The sequence below is a fragment of the Opisthocomus hoazin genome, chromosome 2 (assembly GCF_030867145.1).
Source record: "Opisthocomus hoazin isolate bOpiHoa1 chromosome 2, bOpiHoa1.hap1, whole genome shotgun sequence".
Lineage (NCBI taxonomy): Eukaryota > Metazoa > Chordata > Aves > Opisthocomiformes > Opisthocomidae > Opisthocomus > Opisthocomus hoazin.
Genome location: NC_134415.1, coordinates 42,576,604 through 42,602,067, shown reverse-complemented (window position 1 = coordinate 42,602,067; position 25,464 = coordinate 42,576,604). Strand labels below are relative to the sequence as shown.

At 41.2% G+C, this 25,464-nt stretch overlaps 1 protein-coding gene across 1 annotated transcript in view; it reads right to left on the bottom strand.

Moving 5' to 3' along the window:
• Positions 1-24,214, bottom strand: part of HNRNPLL (heterogeneous nuclear ribonucleoprotein L like) — a 30,214-nt gene extending 6,000 nt beyond the window's left edge. The window contains exons 1-10 of the mRNA XM_075413409.1: positions 23,889-24,214; positions 15,511-15,629; positions 14,027-14,264; positions 9,606-9,691; positions 7,204-7,300; positions 7,044-7,116; positions 3,014-3,085; positions 1,112-1,329; positions 830-951; positions 216-417 (exon numbers count right to left, since the gene is read on the bottom strand). Of these exons, the coding sequence (XP_075269524.1) occupies positions 216-417; positions 830-951; positions 1,112-1,329; positions 3,014-3,085; positions 7,044-7,116; positions 7,204-7,300; positions 9,606-9,691; positions 14,027-14,264; positions 15,511-15,629; positions 23,889-24,080 (1,419 nt within the window). The 5' untranslated portion in view covers positions 24,081-24,214. The remainder of the gene's footprint in view (positions 1-215; positions 418-829; positions 952-1,111; positions 1,330-3,013; positions 3,086-7,043; positions 7,117-7,203; positions 7,301-9,605; positions 9,692-14,026; positions 14,265-15,510; positions 15,630-23,888) is intronic.
• Positions 24,215-25,464: the final 1,250 nt, after the last annotated feature.

The window sequence follows — 25,464 nt, the reverse complement described above, 5'->3', positions numbered from 1 at the left end:
AAAAAAAGAGAGAGAGAGAGAGAGAGAGAGAAAATGCCAGAACTGTGAAAATATAGCAGCTTCTATATAGGAAGGCTAAAAACCTATTTTAAAAACCAGGTATCTTCCAGTCGCTATGCTGTAACTATCCCACTTACTTCTTTTAAAAGCAGCACAGCGTAAAGCAAGGATAGAGCCCCAAAGCACTACATATCACAGTCATTTCCACCGCCTACCTTTACAAACGTTTCTTCAGTTACACACAGGGGAACGTTATAATAATGCAGCACACAAGAGGGTGGTTGGATGATGTTCTTAGACGCTTGGCCAGCACTGGTGAAGCGATTATTCTTACTCATTGCAAAATCCTTGTAACTACTCGTGCCATCCTCCAGTTCAAATATCTGGCTTGGAACTACTGAATGCTGCTTGGAAACACTGGGATTTAAGGAGATATATGTATAGTCAACGCTCCTTAAATAACTGAGACTTTGCACACAGATTATTGATTTAACCAGAACAGAGCTGACATTTCTTCGCAACAATTTGAAATAGAAGGAGAACAAGATGGGTTGGATTTGACTCCTTCCTTAAAAAAAAATGTAGAAAGGACAGGTAAGACACATCAGGGAATACAGTTTATTAACACCCAATCCATGCAATGCCCATATGCTTTATTAATATGAATAAAATTATTATAAATAGAATTATAAATATTAATAAATAACTAATAGTTGCAAATTAGAAATCATAACTTCAACAATGATAAGAAAACAATGGGATACTGACTGTTTACAACCTCACTCCATCTGCCCACTGGTACTCTATTAATCTGACAAAACATATTTACCAGACATTAAGTCTCTTTCCAAATAACTTGACGTTATTAAGATGTGTGACAGCTCTTTCCACAGCATACTCATCGCCCATTTCAACCAGTGCCGTGCCTGGAATAGTCTTCATAAATTTCACCTAAGATAGATAAGGGGAAAAATGACATTGCAACAAACAGCCCAAACAAGAGTTTCATAAGTTATCAGGAAACATTTTTAGACCCATCTCAGCCAGGCTTTTTCCAAATCAATTAGAATGACTACAGTAGTTTCCAAGTTTCTAATAAATTATGCCTTACCTTCTCAATGTTTCCATACAAGCAGAACAGGTTGAAGACCCTTGAACAGTTCATCTTTAGCTGATGCAACCCACTAACCATGACAACTGACCCAGAAGGATTTCCACCATGCATGTAAGAGGAGGATGCCTGGGGCAACGGATAAGCAACAAGTTCTGGAGTGTCTCGAGATCCCATTCGGTATCGGCTCGGCAAGGGCAACAGAGGACCATGTGACCCTAAGGAGATGAAAGACCATGCTTTCATATTGTTTGAAACAAAATTTCACTACTTAATCATACATTAAGCCCACATATGTAATGCATATTTAAAGATGGGGGGGAAAACAATGTTACAGCAGTTTCCATTAATTCTTTTTCCAATTCAACAAACGAACAAACCCCTTTTCTATTCCCTTTAATGTCCCAAGTCCCTTCTTACATTACCAGACAAGAACAAAGGACCTGTTTCATGATATTGTGTTTATACACAAGTGCAAAAAGGTATTTCAGTAATTACAAAAATAGTACCTTCCCTGCACCATACAAAATATTTGAACATAAGCCTGTCAGAAAAAATATTTAAAATAAACCTTCAGCAATATTAACATGTCTACTTACAGAGCTACATGACACCAATAAAGAATATTACAAAGTAGGGAAAACAAACCAAAAAGAATGAAATTTTAGCCAGAGCTCAGGAAAGGAGACGACACAGTTCTTTTCCAGGGACAAGAGATTAAGTCAGCAGACTGCCTTTCTACCAACAGTTCACTTGGAAGAAACAGGAATACTAAAACCCCTGCATTAATGCAAAATGAAGCTATCCCATTTTCCACTACAGGTAAAGTGACAAGTTTCATTGAAATAAACTTTTTTTTTTCCAATGAAGAGACAGTACTAATATGCAATACTTCCGTTTATAGAAAACATTAAGTATTACAGACCAAGGAGATGATCCTTGTTCTTCTGAGACAAAAATAACGTGAAAATTCACATAAGACAAGTATAAAAGGAATCTTTTGTCCTATCCCCCCCCCCCCCCCCAAAAAAAAAAAAAGCAGTAATGAGAGGGGGACAGTGGAACAGGAGGAGACAGCCACATTACTTAAGGTAGAATGGTATATCAGAAGAATGAGAAAAGAACATCAGTGTATACAGGGTGAAACTTGAGAATTCTGGAGATTTGAAGAACCTTTGGAAAGAGTAGATAAAATGTCAACCTACGCTGTAAAATACCATAAATACATTTGCAAAAAAAAAAAAAAAAAAGTTAAGACAAACCACATTGCATCATACAGTTAAGAGAGTAAGTAACTAGAAAACTCTCCTCTAACTGGGGACATTAGTGTCTCAACCCTGAGGTCTTGGTCCAATACGTGAAAGTGACAGCAGACCTTCATTTGCAGATAGCACTGGTAACAACTGCAGCACTTTAAAGCAGTAATTCCAAAACATCATTCTCCTACAGTCACATAGCTATACCTTTTCAGAATTAGCTAAATTAGAAGATATGCAAAGCCCATGATTCACAGCTTTGCGTGCAAGAACATCAAAGAGCTCTGTGTTGCATTAAACCACTGATCAAGCTATGTTGCCATTTTCTAGAAGAAAACTGTCTTCCCAGTACAGATGTCATTTTCCATCCATTGCTAGGGTGACAGCAACCAAAAGGAAACATTCTTCCAAGGAATAAATTTGTAGAGCTGGACGGCCTCCGTGAAAGGAAGAGATAAGGCAATAAACGCACGTAGTTTTCAGTGAATCACATGCGTTCCAGAATGCGGACTGACAGCACCGCACCTGCAGCACAGTAGTGAACTACTCCTGCTGTAGTCGTCCACAGTGAAGCATCGACTGAATATTGAGAAATCCACACAACATGTAAAGAAATCATAACAACATGTCATCCTATGTTACTTACCATAACCATCATGTCTAAATGATGATGGGTGCTCTCCCAAAATAGCTTGCCTCTGGCGGCCCTTCCCTCTGTCTAACATGTGGGAAGGGAAAGAAAACAGTTTAGTATGCACAACTAAGCACTTGATTTCTCCAGTTAAGACACAAAGCTTCTAGTTAAGAAGCAAAATGTAATTTGAGTCCTTGTTAATTTTATAAACAATTTCTCATTCATTATACATCTAAAACCACAAGCTGTAGCCCTGGGACACCAAAATTAAGAGACTGTCATCTGTATAACAAATTGCACTTAAGTTGATTGGGGGCAGTGGCCAATGAGGAGATGCAAACATTTAACGTTTATGGAAATATCCAATAGTTTTCCTAAACATACACCACACATTAGTATAGAAAACAACGTACAGCAGGATTTACCTATGTGCCTCTTAAAACAAATTTGAAATGCAGTACTTTTGAAAGACAGTACCTGAATCATAATATTAGCTTCAACAGCAACACATTTTCAAAGTGGGCTTCTTTCAAGAAGTTTCAGCATAAGCCAACAACAACCTGTATTACATGGTTTCATAATCAGTAAACAGAGAGTATTACATATGTGTACATATATATTTACAGAACACCTACTGATTCATGGGCGTGCTGAAAGGATTGTACATTATTGCATTACCAACAGCACATAACAGTTCAACTGAGGAAAAACATCACTAAATAATGCACTTAAACAACGGTCAATCCTTTAAGAAAACCCAGTTCTCTACAATATAAAGTTAAGCAAGGGGTCTACATTACTGGAGGAAAGCATTGCATCACAGCCAAAGCTGTATTTTCTAATCAGATCCACGCTGCATGACAGAGAAAATATAAACTTCCCGATTTCTTCGTAGTAAGCAATAACTGATTTCTCACAATTACAAAAGCCGCATAGAAAAGACAGGGCGAGACATTTATCAGTTTACAACAGTTCCCAGGAAATTTGACTGCTGAAAACGGCAACTCTGGCCCAACGCAGCAGGTAGTATTACCTCTGAAAACCAGGACCTATTCGCATTAGACAACACAACAGTGGGAGATGAAAACACACATGCCCTTTCTGCTCAGGATTTTGAGGACAGCTCCCAAGTCAGATATTTACTGTGGCAATAAAGCCTGAAGAGAGAACAGTGTTGAATGCCTTCAAATAGATAGAAGAAAGATTAATTTTATCAAGTTTTAGTTACCCATTCCCTTTTCAGGGTAACAGCTCTGGTTCTTGGCTCTAGACAGCAAACGGGCAGTCATATCAAGTATTTTGAGCATTTAAACTGTATGCAGTAATCATCTTTCAGAAAAAATCAACTTTATAATTCCAGTCTGTGGAGCTAAATCCTTTGAAACTACACACAGTAATATAGTAAAGGACCATATTCTTCAAATAAAGAATTCTGGGAGAACACAGTTTGACAAATATTTCTTCCTCGTGATGGTGTAGTCCACTGCTCTCTCCTTGCCCCATACTTGTTCCTTCCTTGAACAAAGTCCCTCAGTTGTGCCAGCACAAATACTTGTACAAACAGGCACTGAAACATGAGAACTAATCTGTGTTAAAGATAATTCTGAAAGGAAAGAGTCTTTATAATCTAGTTTAAGTTTGGGGTTTGTTGTTTTTTGTTTGTTTTGTTTTTTTTTTTTTTAAATCAGGTCCTTGAGTCATTGCGTATGCTGGTACTAGAAATGCTCCAAACTACAGTTTGAACTTTCTGGCTAAAAGCAAGTAGAATACTAAAAGTGAGGTTGTTTTTTAAATTCAATCTAATGCAATATGGGTTCGTAGCAGCTGGCACTTTTTAGGAAGTTTACTTAAGTAGAGAAATATTATAGGTAAGTCTGTAATTTGTTACCACAAAGAACTAAAAACAGTACTTTAAAAAGAAATCGTTATCAAATTGCATTTCCTTTCCAGGATTTGAGGGGGGGGGTGTGAAATTCTGAAAGTATGTATTATCATGCCCGTCCTCAGAACGAAATTTCTTTGGGCTAAGATCTTGTGTGCTGCAGTCAGATCCCTGCAGTTCGGGTCATTTTAAGTTCAAAAGCCAAACACTGCTGCAAGTTGAAGAACAAATACAAAAACTCTCTCTCTCAAAAAAAAAAAAAGTACTGGATTACTTTATGGGCAAAATTGCTTTAGATGCCTGCTTTCTCAAGTACGTTTCAGTGTTCATTTAACAATCTATATTCCCATTTTCTAGACAAATGGATGTGGAATACAGTAAATGAAAAATCATGCTATATACAATATAGCATGATATATATAGAGATATATGTAATACAAGTCTAATTCCTTCATTCTTATATGTAGTAGAGTGATGTACAGAAAATAAAGACAGGCTGTCAAACAAAGGGAAAACAAAAGAGTAGAGTGACAGTTCTTGAGAACGAGCAAGCCGTATCTATCCCAAGTTTTTCATTTTCCACTGTTTTGTCTAGCTTGGGGAACATTTAGTCATACAGCCATATCTACCTGCAGACCAATTAGATCATGTAGCTAGATGCACGATGTTACAAGTCAGCCTCCACACACTGCAATCATCAGAAGATAGGAGGATCAAGTTAATCCTTCAGATTTTTCAAGTTCAAACCTTCAGATATGTTCTTGCCCTTGAGTTTCTTCAAAATCCCTATTTTAACTCAGGAATTTGAGAAAAAAAATTGAGTCTTGATACAAAAAATCATAATCTACAAGCTGCAACCAATACTGTAGCTCCCTTGTTAACTTTTTACAAGAACTTCATTTTAAAAATTCAAGCCCTAAGTTTTCAGTTGTACAACAGTTTTACAAGCCCAGCGTCTCTGCAGAATTACTTTGAAAGTGCGTATCACTTGAGACGGCCAAAGCCCTGGTTCTCACATAGCCTTTGATAAGTAGATACTCTATCTTGGACACATTGTCTTCACTCTTCTAACTTTACATTGCACACATTATTGTACATAAGTTACTGAACACTACACTCAACAGTCACAGGTTTTTGGTTTGTTTGTGTCTGTTTTTTTTTTAAGGAAACACTTTACAGGAGTTAGGCTACACAGCAGTTTGTCTTTACATATATAGTCATAGTTTCCACTGACATGAGTTAAGCCCTGGTAAATTTTACATCTGAGTACTTAAGAGACAGTATGCCTGCACCAATTAGGAATCTCCCTATTTTAATACTTTAATATAACTGAGGGGACCTATCTGATATGGCACTGCTCAGTTCCAACTATCTAGAGACAAGGATTAGATTTCCCTATTACTAGACAATATTTACACTGTTAAGACTGAATGCAACTCTCACATACAGCAAGTAATAAAAAAATAACAATATCAATGATATCAACAAGAGAGGTTCTTAATTTTGGAGGTTCTCAATTTTTCAGTTGTAATTTTAAGGGAAATAAGACCAGCATACATACAAACTTGAACAGCATGGGTACAGTCTATCATGTTATTCATCCCATACAAATCTGAAGTACTGAAAGTGTCCTCCTTTAAACTTGTGGTGGTGGTGCATGCAGTATGCAGACAAGGTGAATTGCAAGTCTGAGTTTTTTCAGAGGGTTTTTTTGATTGATTTTTTTTTTTTGCTGATGCCGATGTGGTGCATGATGAAGTGTAGAGTCAGCCTGCTGAAGTCCTCTATCCTTCTTAATGCCTCGTCCAACATAGGGGAAAAGAGTCCTTTCGAAGGAGAAGCAGTGTGCAAGTTTGTAGTTTGTAATAAATAGTCTGTACCAGGTTTCCTCTCCTCCAAAGAGAGAGAGCTGCTTGGAGAAATGCAAGTCCTTGAGAACTGCGAAGGTGCTTGCAGGTGTGGGCTCCTTGTTGAGCTAAGTGGCTCAAGCACACGGCAGGAGGGGGCACTAGGGCTCAGGGTTAATTTCCTGGCTGGTGAACACAGCCTGCAGCAGCACTGGCTTGCTTTGAAAGGACTATTGCCATACAGCCTGACCACGTGTAAAGGATTGTCATTAGTACAGTCAAACATCTACAGCGATAACATAAGAAAACATACCTCGTCGGCCCAGATATGGTTTAGTGTAGTCCCAACTATCGTTGTCGTTTCTAATGACATTAAGTCGAGTTGGCTGTTCAAATAAAGTAAAAGTGAAAAGGTTAAATCTCAACTATATATATTTTTATAGTAAAATTAAAAGAGAAGGTCCAAGCATTACCCTTGCATATTCAATTTTTAGTGTGCAGCATCCTGCATAGATATCTGCTCCATTGAGTGCAGCCTTCGCCTTCTGGGCACAAAACACCGATTCAAACATACACATCACGTTAAGGACTTTTTTCCCCCCAAGGTGTCTCATTCATGTCCCTTTCTTCTACTATGGCTTTATTTTTGTAGCCTGCAGACATTTCACTATTGTCAATTTCTTCCTGAATGAATTCCTTACAGGAACTCTACACAGACTTTAATATAAAATTACCAACAACAAGTATGTATGGGTTCAATTTATATTAAGCATCCGGTTTTGAGATGTAAGCGGGACATGATGAGACCATTCATAAATTAGTACATTCTTCAGTGTGTATTGTATAGATGCAAGCTTTGATAAGCAGGGGCTTATTCTTAAGGGGATATTTCTGGCAGATTTTCATCAGAGGACACAGAAAGTTACCAGCAAGCCTAGAGAATACTTAGTGGGAAAGTTTGAAGTGGAAGTTCAAGCTGCATCATTTGAGAAGGAATCAGAGCTCGGGGGCAAGAAGGCGTGACTTAAGACAGTGCATCCCTTCTCACAGCCGGCATTAGCTAGAAACTTGTAGGTAGAGACAACATGAACTCACTACTTACTTTACAGCAAAAAGATCCAAGAAAGAGTACGTCCTTTTTAGCTTCTTAGCCCAATAAAACCACAGAACTAAGAGAGATACATTGAATGAACAAATAAGCATCTTGCTTCAAGCAAATACAACAAGCAGATTGCTTTAAATCCATTGCTCAAGGTAGATGCGTGTACCAGGCTCCAGCACGTAGGTTATTTCATATCCTCAACATACTCCAAGATTAGTTCTATGACTAGCAGAAAATGTACCTGAGCCTTGGCACATGGAAATCCCTGATCTCACACATACTCAATAACATGGTGTCAGAAAACCCAAACCTTGCAGCAGACCAGACATTTGCGCCATCCTTTGATAGAATTTCGTGAAATTTTGGAAGTAATCTGTATCAATAGCATATCCCTCGTGCTTTACCACATTTGTGCAGCCCAATTTCTTCCAAGGTGATGTAGGCTCAATGTGGAATTTAAGAGTGAGAAATGTCAGACTTCCCAGACCTCTAAGAAATTGTTTGACACTGGCTAGAATTGTGGGAGCACACCCGCAAGAGTAACGGGTACTGTACTTAGCATTGAAATTTGAGTAAATTTTTGAACTTCTCAGACAAGGCGTGTCTTGAAGCTCTCTTTTTTTCCCCCTCCCCCCCAAACTGTTTACCTGCACTGCTGCATTACTTTGCTCACATTCATGAGTTTTCTTTCAACTGCTGGTTGTTTTTGTGGGTTTTGTTTTTTTTTTTAATAAAAGGCATGTTGCAGAATTTAATTCAAAGGACAAAAGTATGGTAGTTTCAGAGTACATGCAGGATCCTCCTCACAACTTCCCTAATCTTTCACAAGATGCAGAATAACCCCCAATTGTACAAACTCGACACACTATCATAGTAAGTCAAACTACTGTTAGGAGACACAGTTTGGGTCTTCTACATCAGTAAGCAGCAATCAGTTTGCTTATATGGAAGTTCGGGTAATTCTTTTTGCCTGGCATATCACCAATGCAGCCACTGGTTAAGCCATATGTTACAGAACTGACACACTAAGTCTGCCACATCAGTAGCATCAGAAATCACAAAAGAATTTCTGAGATTTTGGTACAGTTTTGGCCAGATAACAGCTCAGAAATGGAGGGTAATCAGCCTCTAGGAAGACGGCTATCAGAGTTTTACAAACTAAGGCGTAATCGTATCAGACTTTGGACTTTGCAAACCGCAGTAACAGATTAACAACTCTCAACATTCATCCCATGTACAACTTAATGCTGCAAATACAGTAAACGGTAGGATAACAGAGCGGGGAATTTCCGCAACACACGATAAACAGGTCAAGGAGGCCTAAGTTGGTCTTGGGCTTTATTAAACTCAGAACAGTAAGATAAGCAGTACATATTAGAACTATCTTAGAAGAGTCTGAAGAAGCCAAACTGCACCTCTGCAGTCCCTTACCCATTTCTGGAGTATCAACACAGGCAGAAGCCATTAAACTTTTGCGCATAATGTGTTGTCAAATCTATGACATATCTCATGCCAGCAATTATCAGCCTCAGGGCCTCCTATAAACATGGTTATAAATACAATTGTTGACAATGTCATTCTCCTATAAAGGTGAAATGTGTGTTTTTTTGTCTTCTAGACATATAGAAATTAGAAATTACCATGTCTTAGATAGAAATTATTTTTTAACTTAGTCTCAAAATTACACAGTATTTTTCTGACATTTTCATGTTAAATCCCATCAGCAGTCAAGAACCTACAGCAAAAAAAAAAAATCATACTCAAAAAGGATATTCAACCATAGCTTGTATTCCATTTCTCTTGAATATAACAATGCGCTGAACTTTTCCAACAGGGTTGCACACAGTATACAAGACATCCTAAGGAAGAAGAAAAACATATTTCAGTCAGATGTGAAATTTCAAACACTTTAGGTCCACAGAACATTTTATTGCATTGGCACTCAAATGCCAAAGAGCAAAGAGAAGGCTTGTTAACTTCTTATTTATAATTTTCCCTATACAATTCATATATTCATAATTAGAATTTTTATTGATTAATATAGTACAGGCAGTTAAATCTGAAAAACAGGAAAAAAATTCTATAAGAAGTACTCATGCAAACATTAGTTTAACAAGTATCTTCAACTGTGTTAAAACTTGGTAATCGCGTCTATCTCTCAAGCTGTGCTCCCTTTTAAGCATGCACTGCAGTAGTTTTACCGAAGCAAAGAGAGACAAAGTGACACCATAGTTATAGCACATTTAATTTCATAAGACTCTAGCAGCTGAAGGTATTCTTAAATGTTCATTTTCAGAAGAGTAACTGGGGGTAGTCCGTGAGGTAAGCTTAGGTAGCTTATCAAAAGGAGAATTTACATTGTATTCACCTGAATCAGTTACACTGCAAGTGGTTGCTGTGCTTCTCCACTTAAGGCAGAGAAAACCTCTGACAAGAAACACTGGATTCCTGCAAACTCACTGTTAACACTCTGCTTTCACCAGCACTTGTCTACATTACAAGAAACCAGTAAAATTCAAGACCATCTTCAGTGCTGCAGGGGAATCAAACAGTAAGAAGAAAAGCTTGCCTTACTGCACAACAGGCCAGGCTTATGAGGTAGTGTTAGGGGTAACTCAAACAACAGTTGATTAAACATAACAATTCAGACATCATGGTACCAGAAACCAGTCTCCAATATGAATCCGGCCAAGAAAAATAAGTTTATTTCAGAGTGGTTATACACCCATACTCAGAATTCCCAAGGCTCAGGCTTGAGAACCTTAACAAACAGGAGCTATGATTCCTTGAACCAATTCACCTGTCAGATCATGTTCAAACAGCTGAAAGCACATAAGCTTTACTAGACAGCCAGTTTCATAGCTCAAATTAGCAGGCAAAGGCACTGACATCTTGGTGAAACATTCTACCACAATCTATTTTTTCTCTCCTTTCTTTCTATCTAAACCAAATACTTCCAAAATGCTTATTTCAATATCTTAGTGTACATCCTCAGGCTTATCTGGGGGACAAGAGGAGAAGACAGAAAGGAAGTAGGTATAGTATTTATTACTATGTTCTGCAGAATAGCAGAGCAACTTGGATGGAAAGCGATGAAGGGCATGCTGGGTCTCAAAAACAAAACACACACACCCCACACACACACTCCCTGCCCCCCCCCCCCTTTCCCCAAGAAACCAGAAAAAGAGGATGTTTTATTGCTGGCTACAGCTGCAGTGGTGTAACTCCTGGCTTAAAGTACCATAAGCTCTACTATATTGGTATATTACCACTAAAAAAATCAAACAAAAAAACCCCAGCAAACCGAAAACATTGTCCATGATCAGGGGCCTTGCTCCAGACACTCCAGTGAGTGTTTTGCACAGCTAACTGCAGAGGAGATTGTCAACCTTAAGATTTTCAGAAGATAGACAAACATTTTTAGAAAGGATTCAAGCAGCCTGAACCCCTAAAAAACAAGATTTATGAGATCATTTATAGGTATATTTTCTATGTACAATCAATAATACAAACAGCTGCCCTCCATCTCTTGCTTGGGAGAAGAGTCCTGAAAACTTTCCAGGTCCAGATGACATAAATTTTCAGGCACATGACTTTCTTTCACAATTTGTCTCTCAAAATATTTCTTCATACCACTTCATTAAAAAAACCCCACGTTGTCTTCCAAAATGTTAGCTCTACTCAAAATGCTATCAATGCCATTAGCCAAGGCACACACACAGCTTGATTTTTTAATTCAGCTACTTTAGATTACCAAATTGAACAAGTGAGTCACAAGATACAGTAACATGGGATATTTTGAATAAAAAAATAACACTAGCATTATACACATACTAGAATATCATCAAAAAAGAGGTGCAGCAACCTAATCTCAGAAGAAGTTGACAGTTAAGTTTAAAACATTTCAGTTTTCAAGGCATACCACACGTTCCTTGTGCATGTACAGGTTTAGAAGGTAAGTGAGAACTAAGAGGCAACAGCAGAGGTATAGCAGAACAGATAGTAAAGACTGCAGCAGCAGGGGTGACTTTGAGAAAGTGTGTTTGAACCAACAAATTTGTCCGTTCTTACAGACAAATCCCTGACAAAGTTCTGCCCACAGATAAAGAAACCGGGAAACAGAACTTCAAAGACCTACATACGACATCTCAGGCAAAACTTTTTCAAAACACCAACTCCCCCACCACAAGCGGTGGAAAGCAACTGGGAATTAAATACAGTTAACTTGCCCTTCTTGCCCTTCACTGCCACACCTCTCTCAAAACATTCTGCTAGGAAAGCAGCAAGTCACAATTGTAATTGAGGAAATAAGGCACAGCAAAAATTTTAGAACAATTTAGCTTCTTCCACAAGATGTCCTTGAGCAGACCATTTTCTCTGCAAAAACTACCTTGTTTTGAAAGCAAAACTCTTAAGAACTATGCAACAGTTTTCTGCAGTTATTCAGGCTTGCCACTTAAAACTGGGTGCAATTTTTCATCTGTTTCATCTAACTGTAGTTCAAATTTAAAGAGAGGAGTGTTGAAGAGGAAGAGGTATTGTTGGGCTTTGTGTTTTTTGGGGGGTTTCTGGGGGGTTCTTTGGGGTTTTTTTAATAATGCAGACTTTGCCTGAGGCATTCTTAAGTTAAGTGTTTCTTTACCCTGTTGGGCAAGTACAAAATTTTTATTTTTCTCATCACATTCCTAGCTATTATGGGTACAATTTCTCTTCCCAGTTGCTATGACTGTACTAGTCTACTCTGTCTTCAACAGGCTTCAATGTTTGCAAATAATTTTTGAAATCTGTCTGCTTCTAGTGCTCACTGGCATACTCTAGACAAACAGTTGGGGGCAGTGGGAAGAAAGGGGGGGGTGGCGGTGTTTGGTTTGTTTGCTTTAAAAAGGAGCTACTGTGCTAGAGACTTCATCCTCAGAATTTCCATGAAACTCTCCTAGCCCAGAATGATGCTTCTGCTACTAGTTTCCTCAAGCATCTATGTTCAACTCAGCTGCTTATGCAAGCCAAATTTAAAATGCATGAATGAAACTGTTTCCAAAATCTGTATTACACGCACATGCAAAGAATACTTTAACTTCCTCAGTGTATTTGTTCATAGAGCTCAAAGTAGGTGTATTTTACAACACTGATGAAAACGTAACTCATACCTTGCCATGCTTTTTTATAAGGAAAATTGACAGGAAAAAGAAAACTCATCATCCACTAATAAAACCAACAGGCAAAAACCTACTGATATTCACAATACAGTGAAGCAAAAAGCATGACATGGAACTGACTGCTCGAAGTCATTTCAGGAGTACTGTTTCAATTTGCTGACATAATATACGGCACATTAACCAAAACTTAATAATTACATTAAGTTCTATGCTTTCACACAACCCAAACACTTTAACTGATCCATACTATCCTACATATTTCCTTAACAAGTCACTCATGCTTTTATCACAGCATTACAAATCTGCCTAAAGCAGACTTTTTAAACTTTTCCTGAAATATTTCTGTGCAATTCAACACGTAGTATAAAATCTCTATGAAAAAAATAAACGTTCAATGCATGAGAAAACATGCATTCTTAAATACAACCAAAAATATCTGTATCATTAAAAAAACATGTACACGTGCCATAAATAGATGGCATTAAATTAGGATGCAACTGTATATATGGTATCACTTGAAATACCGAGAAGTAAAATGTAGCCCAAATAAAAGTGAAGAAGATTCCATCAGACTGGAGTCAATCACCAACAGATGAAGTTTTCAGCTTTCCACAAAGGAAATACTTAGGAATGAAGGACTGCAATAACATAACCCCTTCTACCGGAAAAATTACTAGCTATTTATACACCACTTAGAGCCTAAAAGCTATCTGACATTCCTGATGTTGTGGCAACACATTCGGAAGTATTTCAGAAGCGTGTAGCAATTTAAACATTTCAAAAACCTGACCACTGAAGTCTTCAAACATATTGCAAAATATCTGCACAACAAGACTGACCCATCTCGAAAAACCTTTTTTCCAGAACATGCATGTTACTTATGCGAAGATGGTGCAAAGCTTTAGTAGGTGAATTTAATTCCCGACTCAAATTAACAGTGTAAAATTTTAACAAACACTACACAATGGAAATAAGGTAACAGAGTTTGCTGCTCCCTGCCTCTTATTGTTTTATTAAGAAAAAAAAGAAGAAACATACCACTGTAATTGGGTAGAGAGGATTCTGAATTGACAACAGGAGAACTTTATTTCCACCAGATGGGTCATCAGAGTTCCCTGGCCGAGTAATCCTCTTACTTGTAGAGTAGTTGAAAAAGGCTTGCTGTCCAGCAATGTATACAGGTTCATCTGCTGCAAACGTTACACATTTCTTTGCACTTTCTATGCTTTCAAACTCCACCAGAGCCTGACGCTTAAATGGCATCATCATGACATAGCTGGTGAGAGAAACATTACGGTAAGTTTTCCCCTATGCTTACTCAAAACAACTCCAAAGTCCCGTAACTGTCATATATATCTTTTTTCTAAACAATTCCTAACAGGCCATAAAAGGAAGGTAGGTCTCCGTGCTCGTGCTTCTCAAACCTGATCAACACATTTCTAAAACATTTGCACAAAACAAAGAAGTGCAGATATAAGATAAGTAAGTAATAGGCAGTTGTCTTCCTGAAAAAGTTTAATGCATACAAACATTCAACCAATACAAGAAACAGTTAATCATCTACTAACTTACTATAACTACAATTAATATTAAAAAAAACTTGCTAAAGCCATTTATGAGGTAAAGGATCAAAGTAAAGGCAAATTATAAAACACATCCAATGCTGATACAGTAAACATCTTTGCTGTTGCTAAGTAATTTAAAATACTATTTTTGACACAAAACTACCTTAGAGGAAATAAACACAAGTGCTCTTGTTAACCAAATTCAGATAAAGACAAACTCAAGAAGCTTTGTCAGCTGATTAAATTTTTGAAAAGTAAAACTCTCAGGCTAAAATGTTTGTATTCCTGAACAAGCTTGTGCTCACTTCATTTTATGTATTCACTTTAACATACTGGTACAAGTATAATTGAATTATTTGAATATTAAGGCAGTGAAAAATACCATTGTACCATTTACAAAACCCAATTTGACTTCAATACATGTATTTCCTTCAAAAGAAATGCATGTTTCCAAAAATAAGCACTCAAAACTCAGAATAAGCTGGCTCTACCCATTCACCTTTACTATTGTGTTCACAGATGAGGAATCTTTAGGCTGTATGTATGATCTTTGAAGGGACTTTCTCTGAATAGCCACCTCATTCTGAAAGTCCTACCATATCACAGGAAACCATAGGAAAAACCATCATCTGCCCTGTGGCCCACCCTTATTTTTAGTCTATTAACCTATATCAAGACAACCATCCTCAAGCTGTTCTGCAAGTCAGTTTAACTACAGTTCATCTTAAGGCCAGGACTAGCTGTGCTACTGAAGTCTGATAGCAGACAGTGTAACTGCTTGATCAGACTTGTCATGTACACAAACACAGAACCTTCGCACTGCTACAAAATCATTATGCTTTACCATTAAGTTCTGGATTTCAAATGGCTATCATAATGCATTTAAAGAGGTCCAAGAGACTTTTAAATAATGCTCCCAACTTGTCCAGAGACATGACTTTATGCTGCTTGACATACCATATGGTTCCAAATTTTTCAAGAGCTTCCACAAGATCTGCTTCCACAACTGATTCACACAGCCCTCGGACATGGACGACAGGAGAAACAGAGACTTTGTGATGACTTCCCCCGGCATCCTAGCAACGAAATGACATTTTAAATTCAACACAGAACAAGATATACTGCTATCATTAACTAAAATTAAATATTTGGCAGACACTACACTGGGTCCAGAAGCAGCCATCTAAATGTACAATCCAAGCATATTTTATATAACTTAACTTTTCTCTCCAAATAGATTGCTGAGCTCAGTTGCTGAAGTCTACTTAAAATAAAATGCTCTGCAGATTTAGTTAATGTGTTTGCACAGGCAAGATTTTTCTAATATAAAAAAAAGCCTATTTAACACTTGGTAGAATTGCAGGACGTCTTCCACCCTATTCCTTAAAAGCTTTAAAAAAAATACTTTAACATGCACAATAGCTAAAATATTTCTGATGCTCTTCCTGTTTATGCCAATATTTGTCTGAGACAGCCTGGAGGGAGAAAAAAGCAAGAACAAACAAGGGCCATCAGTAAACTGAATGAAAATTGATTATTTTTCTAACGTATGCAGAGCTGTGCCCCACAATGCAAGAAAATGCCAGCTCCATACTACACCTGAAATAAATCCAACCTCCCTTCTAATCCTAAACACTCTTCATACATGTTTGTAAAAACTCGCCATTTCTGTACATATAGGCATGCTCTTTCTTTTCACCTCAAGGTTGATGACCATTAACAGATTCAGCTGGCATACATTAGCACACAGAATTCCTACCACAAGCATTTTTCAGAGCTACTGCTATGATTTCAGACAGTCTCAGTTCTGTGTGACTGAAGAACGCATGGAAAGATGTGCTGATTGCAGCCCACAAAGACTGAAGAAGGGCTGAAATTTACCTTATATATTCTAAGACATGGGAGTAAAAAAAGAATGAAACTATGTAAGCCAATAATGAGAGATAATCAAAGAAATATCAGAATAAAGGGCACACTAAACTATATTGTAATTACCAGCACCCAAACATGTAACAGCAGCGTAAAGTTGATGTATTCAAATTTAGCAACTACATCAATGTGTTTGATCTAGCAGTCTTGTTGATTTTTCACTTTTTTGTAACAAGTAGCATAGCATCTTCTGGAACTAGAGAGAGATTCTCATTTGTAGCACAAAGGAGCATTCAGCTCCAGTAATTAAGTAAACACAATTATTGTTACTAGTGCTACAGACATTCCTCTCTTCCCTATCTACCTGAACTACAGATTGGAGGAAAAAACACTTTTCCAGGTAACTACAAATTGAGTTTTGTGTGTTTAATTCCTGTGCTCCATACACAGCTCTCCCAAAACAACTGTTTGTTTTTTTTCTTTAAATCAAGAATTTGACCCTTCTGCTTGAACCAGAAGACAGCACTTCAGACATCAGAACAACCTGCTGTGTAATTTTAAGCTTAGTTTTCCTTTTATTCATTTGCAGCATGCAAGCATTTTAAGTGGCAACACATTTCTTTGAATAAGAGCTGTGACAATTGTGGGAAAACAGTACTAGTGGTATTTGCCTAAGATACCATATATGCTGAATCAATCAGCCAAGGTCTACAGCAGTAGGAGTGATCAAAGTAGTTATAAAAGGTTAATACTTTGAACTTCAAATACATAAGACTAACTGCAGAAGGAACAGAACTACACAGAGGCTTATATGTTCTCTAGCCACACACACTTTTCAAAGCTGAACGAAGCACCTGAGAAAACCTTCAAAAGAAAACTAAAAAATAATTACCAGTTCTTCCTGCAAATTCTAGTACTCTAAGGTATTAAGATAGCAAGCATCTTTATTGACAGTCTGCAGAACAATCAGAAGTTATTAAATCAATTATTCATTGCCCTGCATACTTGTTACTATATTAAGATAGGGATATGCATTTTCTTTTCTTTTGCTTTCTTTTCTTTAATGCATTCAAGAAATCTCACCTAAAAATATTTCTGTCTAGTCAGATGGCAAAAACAAGCAGTGATTTTCTCACTGAAGCAAAGACTCACTACAAAGAGCTACCTTACTTAATTAGCACCTCCCTACGTCAAGTCAAGCTTTTAAGAGAGCGGATCATAACGGCACCGTTTATAGTTTCAGTTCATCTTTCTTTGTCATGCATATCCCTTTGTATTTTTATTTATTAGCAGTCCATTTACTCTTGCCATAAAAAGAAGGCATAAATCTTTCTACTAGTACAAACTCTCTCAAAAATTCAGACTCTTCTATACTTGCTTCTTCAACTCCATTATACATAAGTATACACACATACACAGACGTCTGCAGTTCTGCAAACTGAATTATTCTCAGAACCATCAGCAAATACAAATTTTGCTTTCTTTTGTAGTTAAAGCAACACTTGGCTTTCGATGCCAAATTTCGTCCTCCCATAACACCGCACAGAAAGCATCCTTTAGTACAGTGTTGTATAGTAGGAGATTTAGCGAGAATCGAAAGTCATAACACCGCTGCTACTGTAGTAACTTGTGCAGAACCTCAAGAAGCGTGGAATAATAATTAAAAAAAACAACAAAAGACAAAACAGTGAAATCTCAGTCACTTGCCATGAAATTAAGGACTTATCTACATAGAATTTCAGAAATTAATTTATACAGATAAAATCACTGAGGTTATAAACGGCCGAATCAGAGGGCCTCTGCTTTGCTCAAAATAGCTTCTAACCAGCAGCAGTAAACAGCAGCACAAGAACCCGAGCATAAGTCAGTCTGGAGCCAGGAAGCCGCAAACTAACATTCACAGAGCATATTGGTGAAAGACATGAACATGTGCCGCAGGCATATGTCTGAGTGCAAAAATGTGATGGCACGAAGGGCAGACATACATATTACCATCAAACAAGTTTTGCAGCTACCAAGCTGCAATATCAAGCAAATTTAGCATGATCCTTGATTTCCTCTAAAAGAAGGAGAAATAAAACCACCAGATCACATGAAAAATCAAATGCATCTGTAAGTGTAAAGCGTCTCCACAGCTAAGGTCAGAACATACACAACTAATTCAATTCCTGCCATAATTTCTTCCCAAAGGTGAAAAATACAGGATTTGACCAAGATCTCACCATCACTGGGTCTTCAAAACTACACGTGCTACTGTTGGCACACAGACAAAGGTTACATCAAAGCATCTGCTCCCATACAGATTAACCACGATCAGTATTTCTCTGCGTACAAAGGAGTCTTTCAGTAACTGCAACTCCCACGATGGCACAAAAGCCCCATGCAAAACTCCAACACGAGACTTGCACTCCACCAAAGCCAGGAGAACAGATTAGCTAACACTACTGCTGTACCCATTAATATATATGGCTTAAGGGTTTTTGAAAGCTCAGTAACAATTTCTTGAAGAATCATTAGCTGGACAGAAAATACAACTATTAAATAGGTAATGGAAACAGACTTCCTTTCTAAGCGCTCAAGACCAGTAACAAGGACAGAAAATGTTTCCCTCAAGAAAGAAACTAGGAACCTAAAAACGCTTAACATTGAAACCGAGCTTCTGTAAAGAGTCAAGGCACGAAGGGAAGTGATGACATAACCAAGCAGATGAAGCACAAAAAAGTTGCTTCACGTACTTAACACTGCAACAGAGGCAGCTTCAAAGAATGGCTGTAGCATTTTAACATCCATTCTTTGGGGACCTACATAGCTCTAGACAACATTTTGAATGTATCACCGGTTTCTTGCAAACAAATTATGATTTGCCATTCCGAAAAGGAAGAAAGTCATCATGGACTCCAGGATGATGTCTCTCTTGCTCACCAATTTCAGATTAGAGAATTTTTCACCAACTGTTTGCACATAAATGTGTCCTTAATCCTTTGTACAGACACTCTGCAGTATATCCACCTTTGTTCTATTAGTTTGTACTACCTTTTTTCGACCATCTGATCCTTTACATTTTCTCTGCTTACCTCCTCCATCTCTCTTTTTCTCCTTACTGCAAAAGGATGGCACTCCTCCTTCATATTCTCTCCCCCAGGTACCTAAATATACTGTTATTTTATTTCTCATTGTTAGGTTTCTCTTCTTCACTCTCAATTTTTTCCTCTTGCTCCAACCCTCTTAAATGCTCTGAAATTACTTTTATAAATACAATAGAACTGGGGGAAAAAGCCCCAAAAGGTTGCTTCTTACATATGTAAGTGCCCAAAACTTCATTAATGCCTAACTCTGGACTAATCTGCATCCAACTCCCTTGCAAGATGTCAAGGGTAGCTAAAATTACCACATTATAGAGACAAGGCGAAGGTACACAACACATTCCCCAATAATCTCAACTCTGCCCAGTGGGCATGGTCTGATGAGGAAAGGCTTTCTTAAGCAGACAGCAGCAGTTCATGCACACTCTTCAACTGCTAGTTGTACTACACAACGATGGCATTACTTAAAGCTGCTTGCCCCGTCGTACATCACCCCTGCTGATCACACCTGCCCGACTTTAGCAGTTCTGTCTCTTCCCTACAGAGGTACAGGAGACACCTCTGTCCACGCCACCTGGAATTCCCGTAGCTTTGCAGTGACAACAATACTTTCAGTACACAGTGAAGTAAAACAGTGTCTCAGAAGAACCGACCAAACAAGACAAAGTTAGGGTTCCATAGCAGCAGAAGAATATACAAGTTTTGTACATCCTGGATTTATTTTTTTGTTGTCGGTTGGTTAGTTTTGGGGGCAGGGTGAAGGGGCTAGGGAGGAGAAAAGGGTTAAGGTTAATCACACCCTATATTCTGGAAGGCTAACTGGCAATTTAGTTTTCCTTTGGATGTGGAGTTTGGGGTATTGTTTCTCTTATTTAATGTATACCTCTTCTGAGCTCTCTCTACCACTGTGTCTTTTCAATGATTACAACCGCTGCAGAACGGAATACCTGCACACTGGTCCCTTCTGCTAATTCTGAATCTGTCCTAAAGTGGTCAGGCAGTTGGACTAGATGATCGTTGTAGGTCCCTTCCAATGGAAATACTCTACTCCATTCTATTTTCCTCTCTGCTCAGCACAATCTGAATATTCCTTTAAAAAAAACAAACACACCCACACCACCCCAAAACAAAACCCCACACAACACACAGCAACATCAGGAGATTCAACCTGAGGTGCTGTAAGAAGAAAGAGCCTGAAGGAAACAGTTACTTTTTTTGATGGAGGATGACTTACGCTTACTTCACAACTGATTTCTAGGATGTACTTAATTTAAGAAATGGATATATGAACAAGTCGCTGCAAAACAGGTCAAGACCTGAACTCATTGCCATCTAGCTACTGTTACTGCAACTGCCTGTGATAGACACGAAGCAGCGGAGTTGTGAAGAGAGCTGCCTTCCATTTACCGCAAAGCAAGAACACTGCACATAGGAAGTTACAGCAGAGCAGCTGAGAAGCTGCAAGGTCACATCCCTATCTTACCTTGCGGCAGCCTGTAGTTGTGTTTATGCATTTAGACACCACATCTCACTTCCCCAACTGTAAGAACGGGGATAACAGATCTTCCTTACTTCAGAGAAATATTTAAGAGTAGGTATGTCCAAGACAGTGAGGCAGGTGGATGCTACAGAAAATACAGGTCGTATAGACACAACATTAATCAATGAAACTGAAATTTAAGGGAGAGAGAGAGAGGATGGAGCTGAAAGGCCCTCCAAATGCAGCTCTTAACACACATTCTCCCAGTGTCCTGACCCTCTGCTACACTGCAGTTCTGACTCCTCTGCCAAGGCTTCCCCACCACTCAGCACTGCCTCTGCGAAAGTCATTCTTCCCAACCATACTCTCACCAACGGAACACTTCTGCAAGACCACTTCCTACTCCTCCCCGGTCAACACTCTGGTCTGTCCCTGGCTCTCCATGCTCCTCAGCCTTGATATGAGCCACGAGGAAGAGGGTATATCTCTGAGCTACGAGGAGTGTCCACATGAGTGGGAAACAGAGAAAAAAGAAAAGCGAAATAAATTTTGGATTTCCCCATCTCAATCTTGCATACAGACCTCTAGGCACCCAGATGAAAAAAACCTGAAACTTAGAGGCATGAAGGGCTTCTTCAACTTAATGAAACAATCCCAGAGGTACGGGAAAATGCCACAATAATAAATTTAGCCCAGGAGGGAGACCCCACCAACCTGCTAGCAGGACCCTACCACAAAACAGCTTTTATACAAAGAGACCACATAATCCATATGAGTGTACAGTTTACCGATATTCTAGGATGCATGGTAGAAAAAACAAAACAAAACAACAGTAAGGCTACCAGACTCCTATCTTTTCACCCCAGTCATCCATTCTCCCATTTCTCCTTCTAATTCACCATTCCCTATAGTTCCTCCTACTTCATCTTAACTTATTCTTTTCCTGCTGTCTTCTGAGCAATGCAGGATAGTTACACTTCTTCCCTCCTCCCAGCCTACCTTCATTGTATATGTCTTTGCCTGAGCCACATACAACTTTTATAAGCTAGGAGCATTTCCCTGGAGAGAAATGGATATGCCACAGAATAAATAAGTTTCCTGCACATTTTTTTAAACTATCAGAGAAAAAAACCTAAAATTCACATTAACTAACTCTAATGAATAGATGCTCGCATTTTGCTACTAAAAGCCCTACATAAAATTACTAACGAAACCGCTCAGTCTTTCATTTTTCACATATTCACTTGATGCAATAGCTCATTCTTAAGAAACTCCATTTATCTCTATTATCAAGACAATTTCTGCCTCTCCGATAGTGGACCTGCGAATACAGTTTTGCCAATCAGTCAGTGACCACCCACCTCCTGGAGGCACACTGCAAATGACAGAACAAGCTGCCTAAAAACCCTCATGTTCGTGACTTGCTACACATTTGTTTCAGTTTCTTTACTGATGAGACTCCACATGTGCCATTCTTGAAATCCAAAATGTAAAGTTACAGACACTCTCTGTGCTCTCCTTACCTAAAGAGGCAGGACAGTGTGCCCTGCGCACTAACTGGGATAAACTGAGATGCTGAGGTCAACATGAAGACATTCGGAGCCAGAACCCGGAATGAAGGAAAAAAAAGAAAAAATAACTAGCCGATTTCATAAAATACTGCAAAAAGAGGAAAGGCAAAAGCAGCATCTTGTTCCCACTTGCAACACTGCATGACGTCCAGCTCTCCTACACGACAAAATTTCAAGATAACTTAAGCAAGCATATGAATTTCATTCAGAACTGGCCTTTAAGACAGAGCACACTGCTAAGCCTTGACTGCAAGAGAGACGATGCTCTGTCACAAAAAACTGTAGAATTAAAATACTTCTCTTCTGAGACGTGTCTTTGGTGCAGTTTGTCAGGGAACTTTTGTACAAATTTCGTAGGTACCCTCTCCATCGAGAGGTTTAACTGATGGAGAAATGGTAACAGTAAATGCTCTCTCATTAACTTATCACAGTGCTAAGCAAGTTCATTTTAACAAATCACAAAACAGAGGTATTCTGAATTTCAAGGTCCGCCATTAAATCAATGTTATCTTGATCTTCTTCAAGTAAGAAACAGAAAAATGGTTACAACCAGCAGGACAATTACTTAGCTAGGAAACTAAACAGTAGACACAAAATTATTGCTAGCCCAAATTTACGGGTCAAGGACCATCCCGATACTTAGATACAAAATCATGAAGAATGAAAGGTACGTAGCAAAAAACCGTAGCGAACCAGCGCGCTTACTGGCATCGCTGGTGGGCGAGGGAGAAAACAGAACCCAAGCGAATTTAAAAAGGAGGCGACCGTTCGCGACCCGCCTCACCGCCGTACGCTGCCAGGCACAAAGGTAAAACAGAGGGATGAAAGGAACCCCCCGCCCCACGTTTCTATAGCTACTCCCGGCAACCGGCCGAGCGCGCAGCTCGCCGCCGCGGCCTCCCAAGGGGCAGCGAGCTGCCCGCGGAATCCAGGCCGCGGACACCCGGCGTGCTGCGCGCCCACGCCCCCTCCCTCCGTCCGTCCCCAGGCGGCCCCGGCGAGAACACGGCCAGCCGCGGGGACGAGGGGGAGCACGGCCGGACCCGGCCCAGCCCGGCCCGCGGCCAGGGGAATAGGGGGGGGAGCGGGGGTCACGGCCACCGGAAGCGCCTCCATGGCCGGGGGAGCGGGCCGGCGGGCTCGAGGCGGGGAAAGGCCGCGCGGCCGGGCCTCCCGCCACTCCGCGGGGAGAGCCCCCCGCCGGCAAAGGGAGTGGGGGTGGTGTCACGAGCCTCGCCCCGCGATAGGGGGCGGGGCGGGCGGTTCGCAGGCCCTTCCCCCCGGCATCCCGCGGGAAGGCGCCCCCACCCCGGCGGCCACCGCGTCCCTCACCCCGCCCGAGAAGCCCCCGCCGCGCGGCGGGGGCGCCTTGTCCCGCCGGCTCTCGCTCTCCTCCGCGCCGCTGTACTCGATCTCGCCCTCCTCGGCAGCGGCGCTGGGCTTCAGCCGCTTGGCCTGGCTCTCGTAGGCGCCGTCCTCCTCCTCCTCCTCCTCGTACCGCTCTCCAGACGACGGCGACGACATGGCCGCGAGAGGAGAGGGAAGGGAAGGAGCGGCCCGGCTACCGGCGAGGGTAGGCGACGAGAGAGCGGGGACACAGCCCGCTGACGGCGAGCACGCAAGATGCTCTGCGCTCCGTCCTCCCGCACACACCCCTCCCCGCGCCGGGAGCGGGTCACGCCTCCCCGCCGGCCGCCGGCGCCACGATTGGCTCCGAGTCGGGGAGGGGGCGCAGACGCCGAGGCGATGGGCCAGCGGGCATGCCCATCGTGCGCCGCCGGCGCGGCGACTGGCCGGCGAGCGCGCCCGTCACCGCGCCGCGAGGCTGCCTCGGCACCACCCCCCTCCCTCCCTCCCCTCGGTCTTTGATGTCCGAGGGCTCACGAGGGGGAAGGCGGCGGGCGCGCGGCAACCCAACGGCGCAGCGGCCGGCGGGGGCGCGCGCCCTGCGGCGCGGAGGGCCCGGCCCAGCGGCTCCGGCCCGGAGCCTTTTCGCCGCCGGCCGGCTGCCCCCGCACCCCCCGCCTTTGTCTTCTTCCCGGCGCCGCGGGCTGGTACCGGCGGGGCCGGGGGTGCCCCACCGCCCGGCTGCGAGCTGCTAAGGCCACAGAGCCCTCGGGGAGCCGTGAGGCCGCTCCCGGGGCGCCGACTCAGCCCCCGGCCCGCGGGAAGGACGCTGGCGTGCCCCGTCCCGTGGGCCGGCGGGGAAGGGAGCCGCGCTAAACACGGTCCCTGCAAGCTCGGGGAGCGCGGGGAGCTGCCTGTGCGGCCCCGGGGCTCTGTCCCTCGCGTCGGGCGCAGGGTCGGTCTGCCCGGGGTGCCTCCGTCGGGGAGGCCTGGCCGGAGGTGGCTGCTCCTTGTGAAGAGCGAGACTCCGTCCCCTTTGTGGCCGCGCTTTTAAGTACCGGAATACCGTGATGAGGCCCCTCCCGAGTCTTTTCCAGGGAGATAAGACCCAGCTCTGTCAGTCTTTCCTCGTAGGGCAGGTTGCCATGCCCTTTGATGATCTTCGTGGCCCTCCTTGGGACCCTCTCCAGTCTGCCCGTGTTTTTCTTGAAATACGGGGACCCAAACTAGGCGCAGCACTCCAGGTGCAAGCTGACAGGCGCTGAACAGTGGGACGATCACGGCCATCCCTGCTGGTAGTACCCCTGTAAATGCAGCCCGGGATCCGGTTTGCCTTCGTTGCTGCAGCAGCATGCTGGTGATTCGCGTTCAGCTTGTCCACCAGCACCCTTTCAGTGAGGCTGCTCCCCAGCCACACATGTCCAAGGCTGCACTGGGCTCTTTGTTTGTGTTGTCCCAGGTGCAGGACTTTGCACTTGCTTGTGTTAAACTTTATGTTGTTCTTCCTAAGCCCACTCTTCCAGCCTGTCCAGTTCTCTCCATATAATAGCTCTCCCTTCTC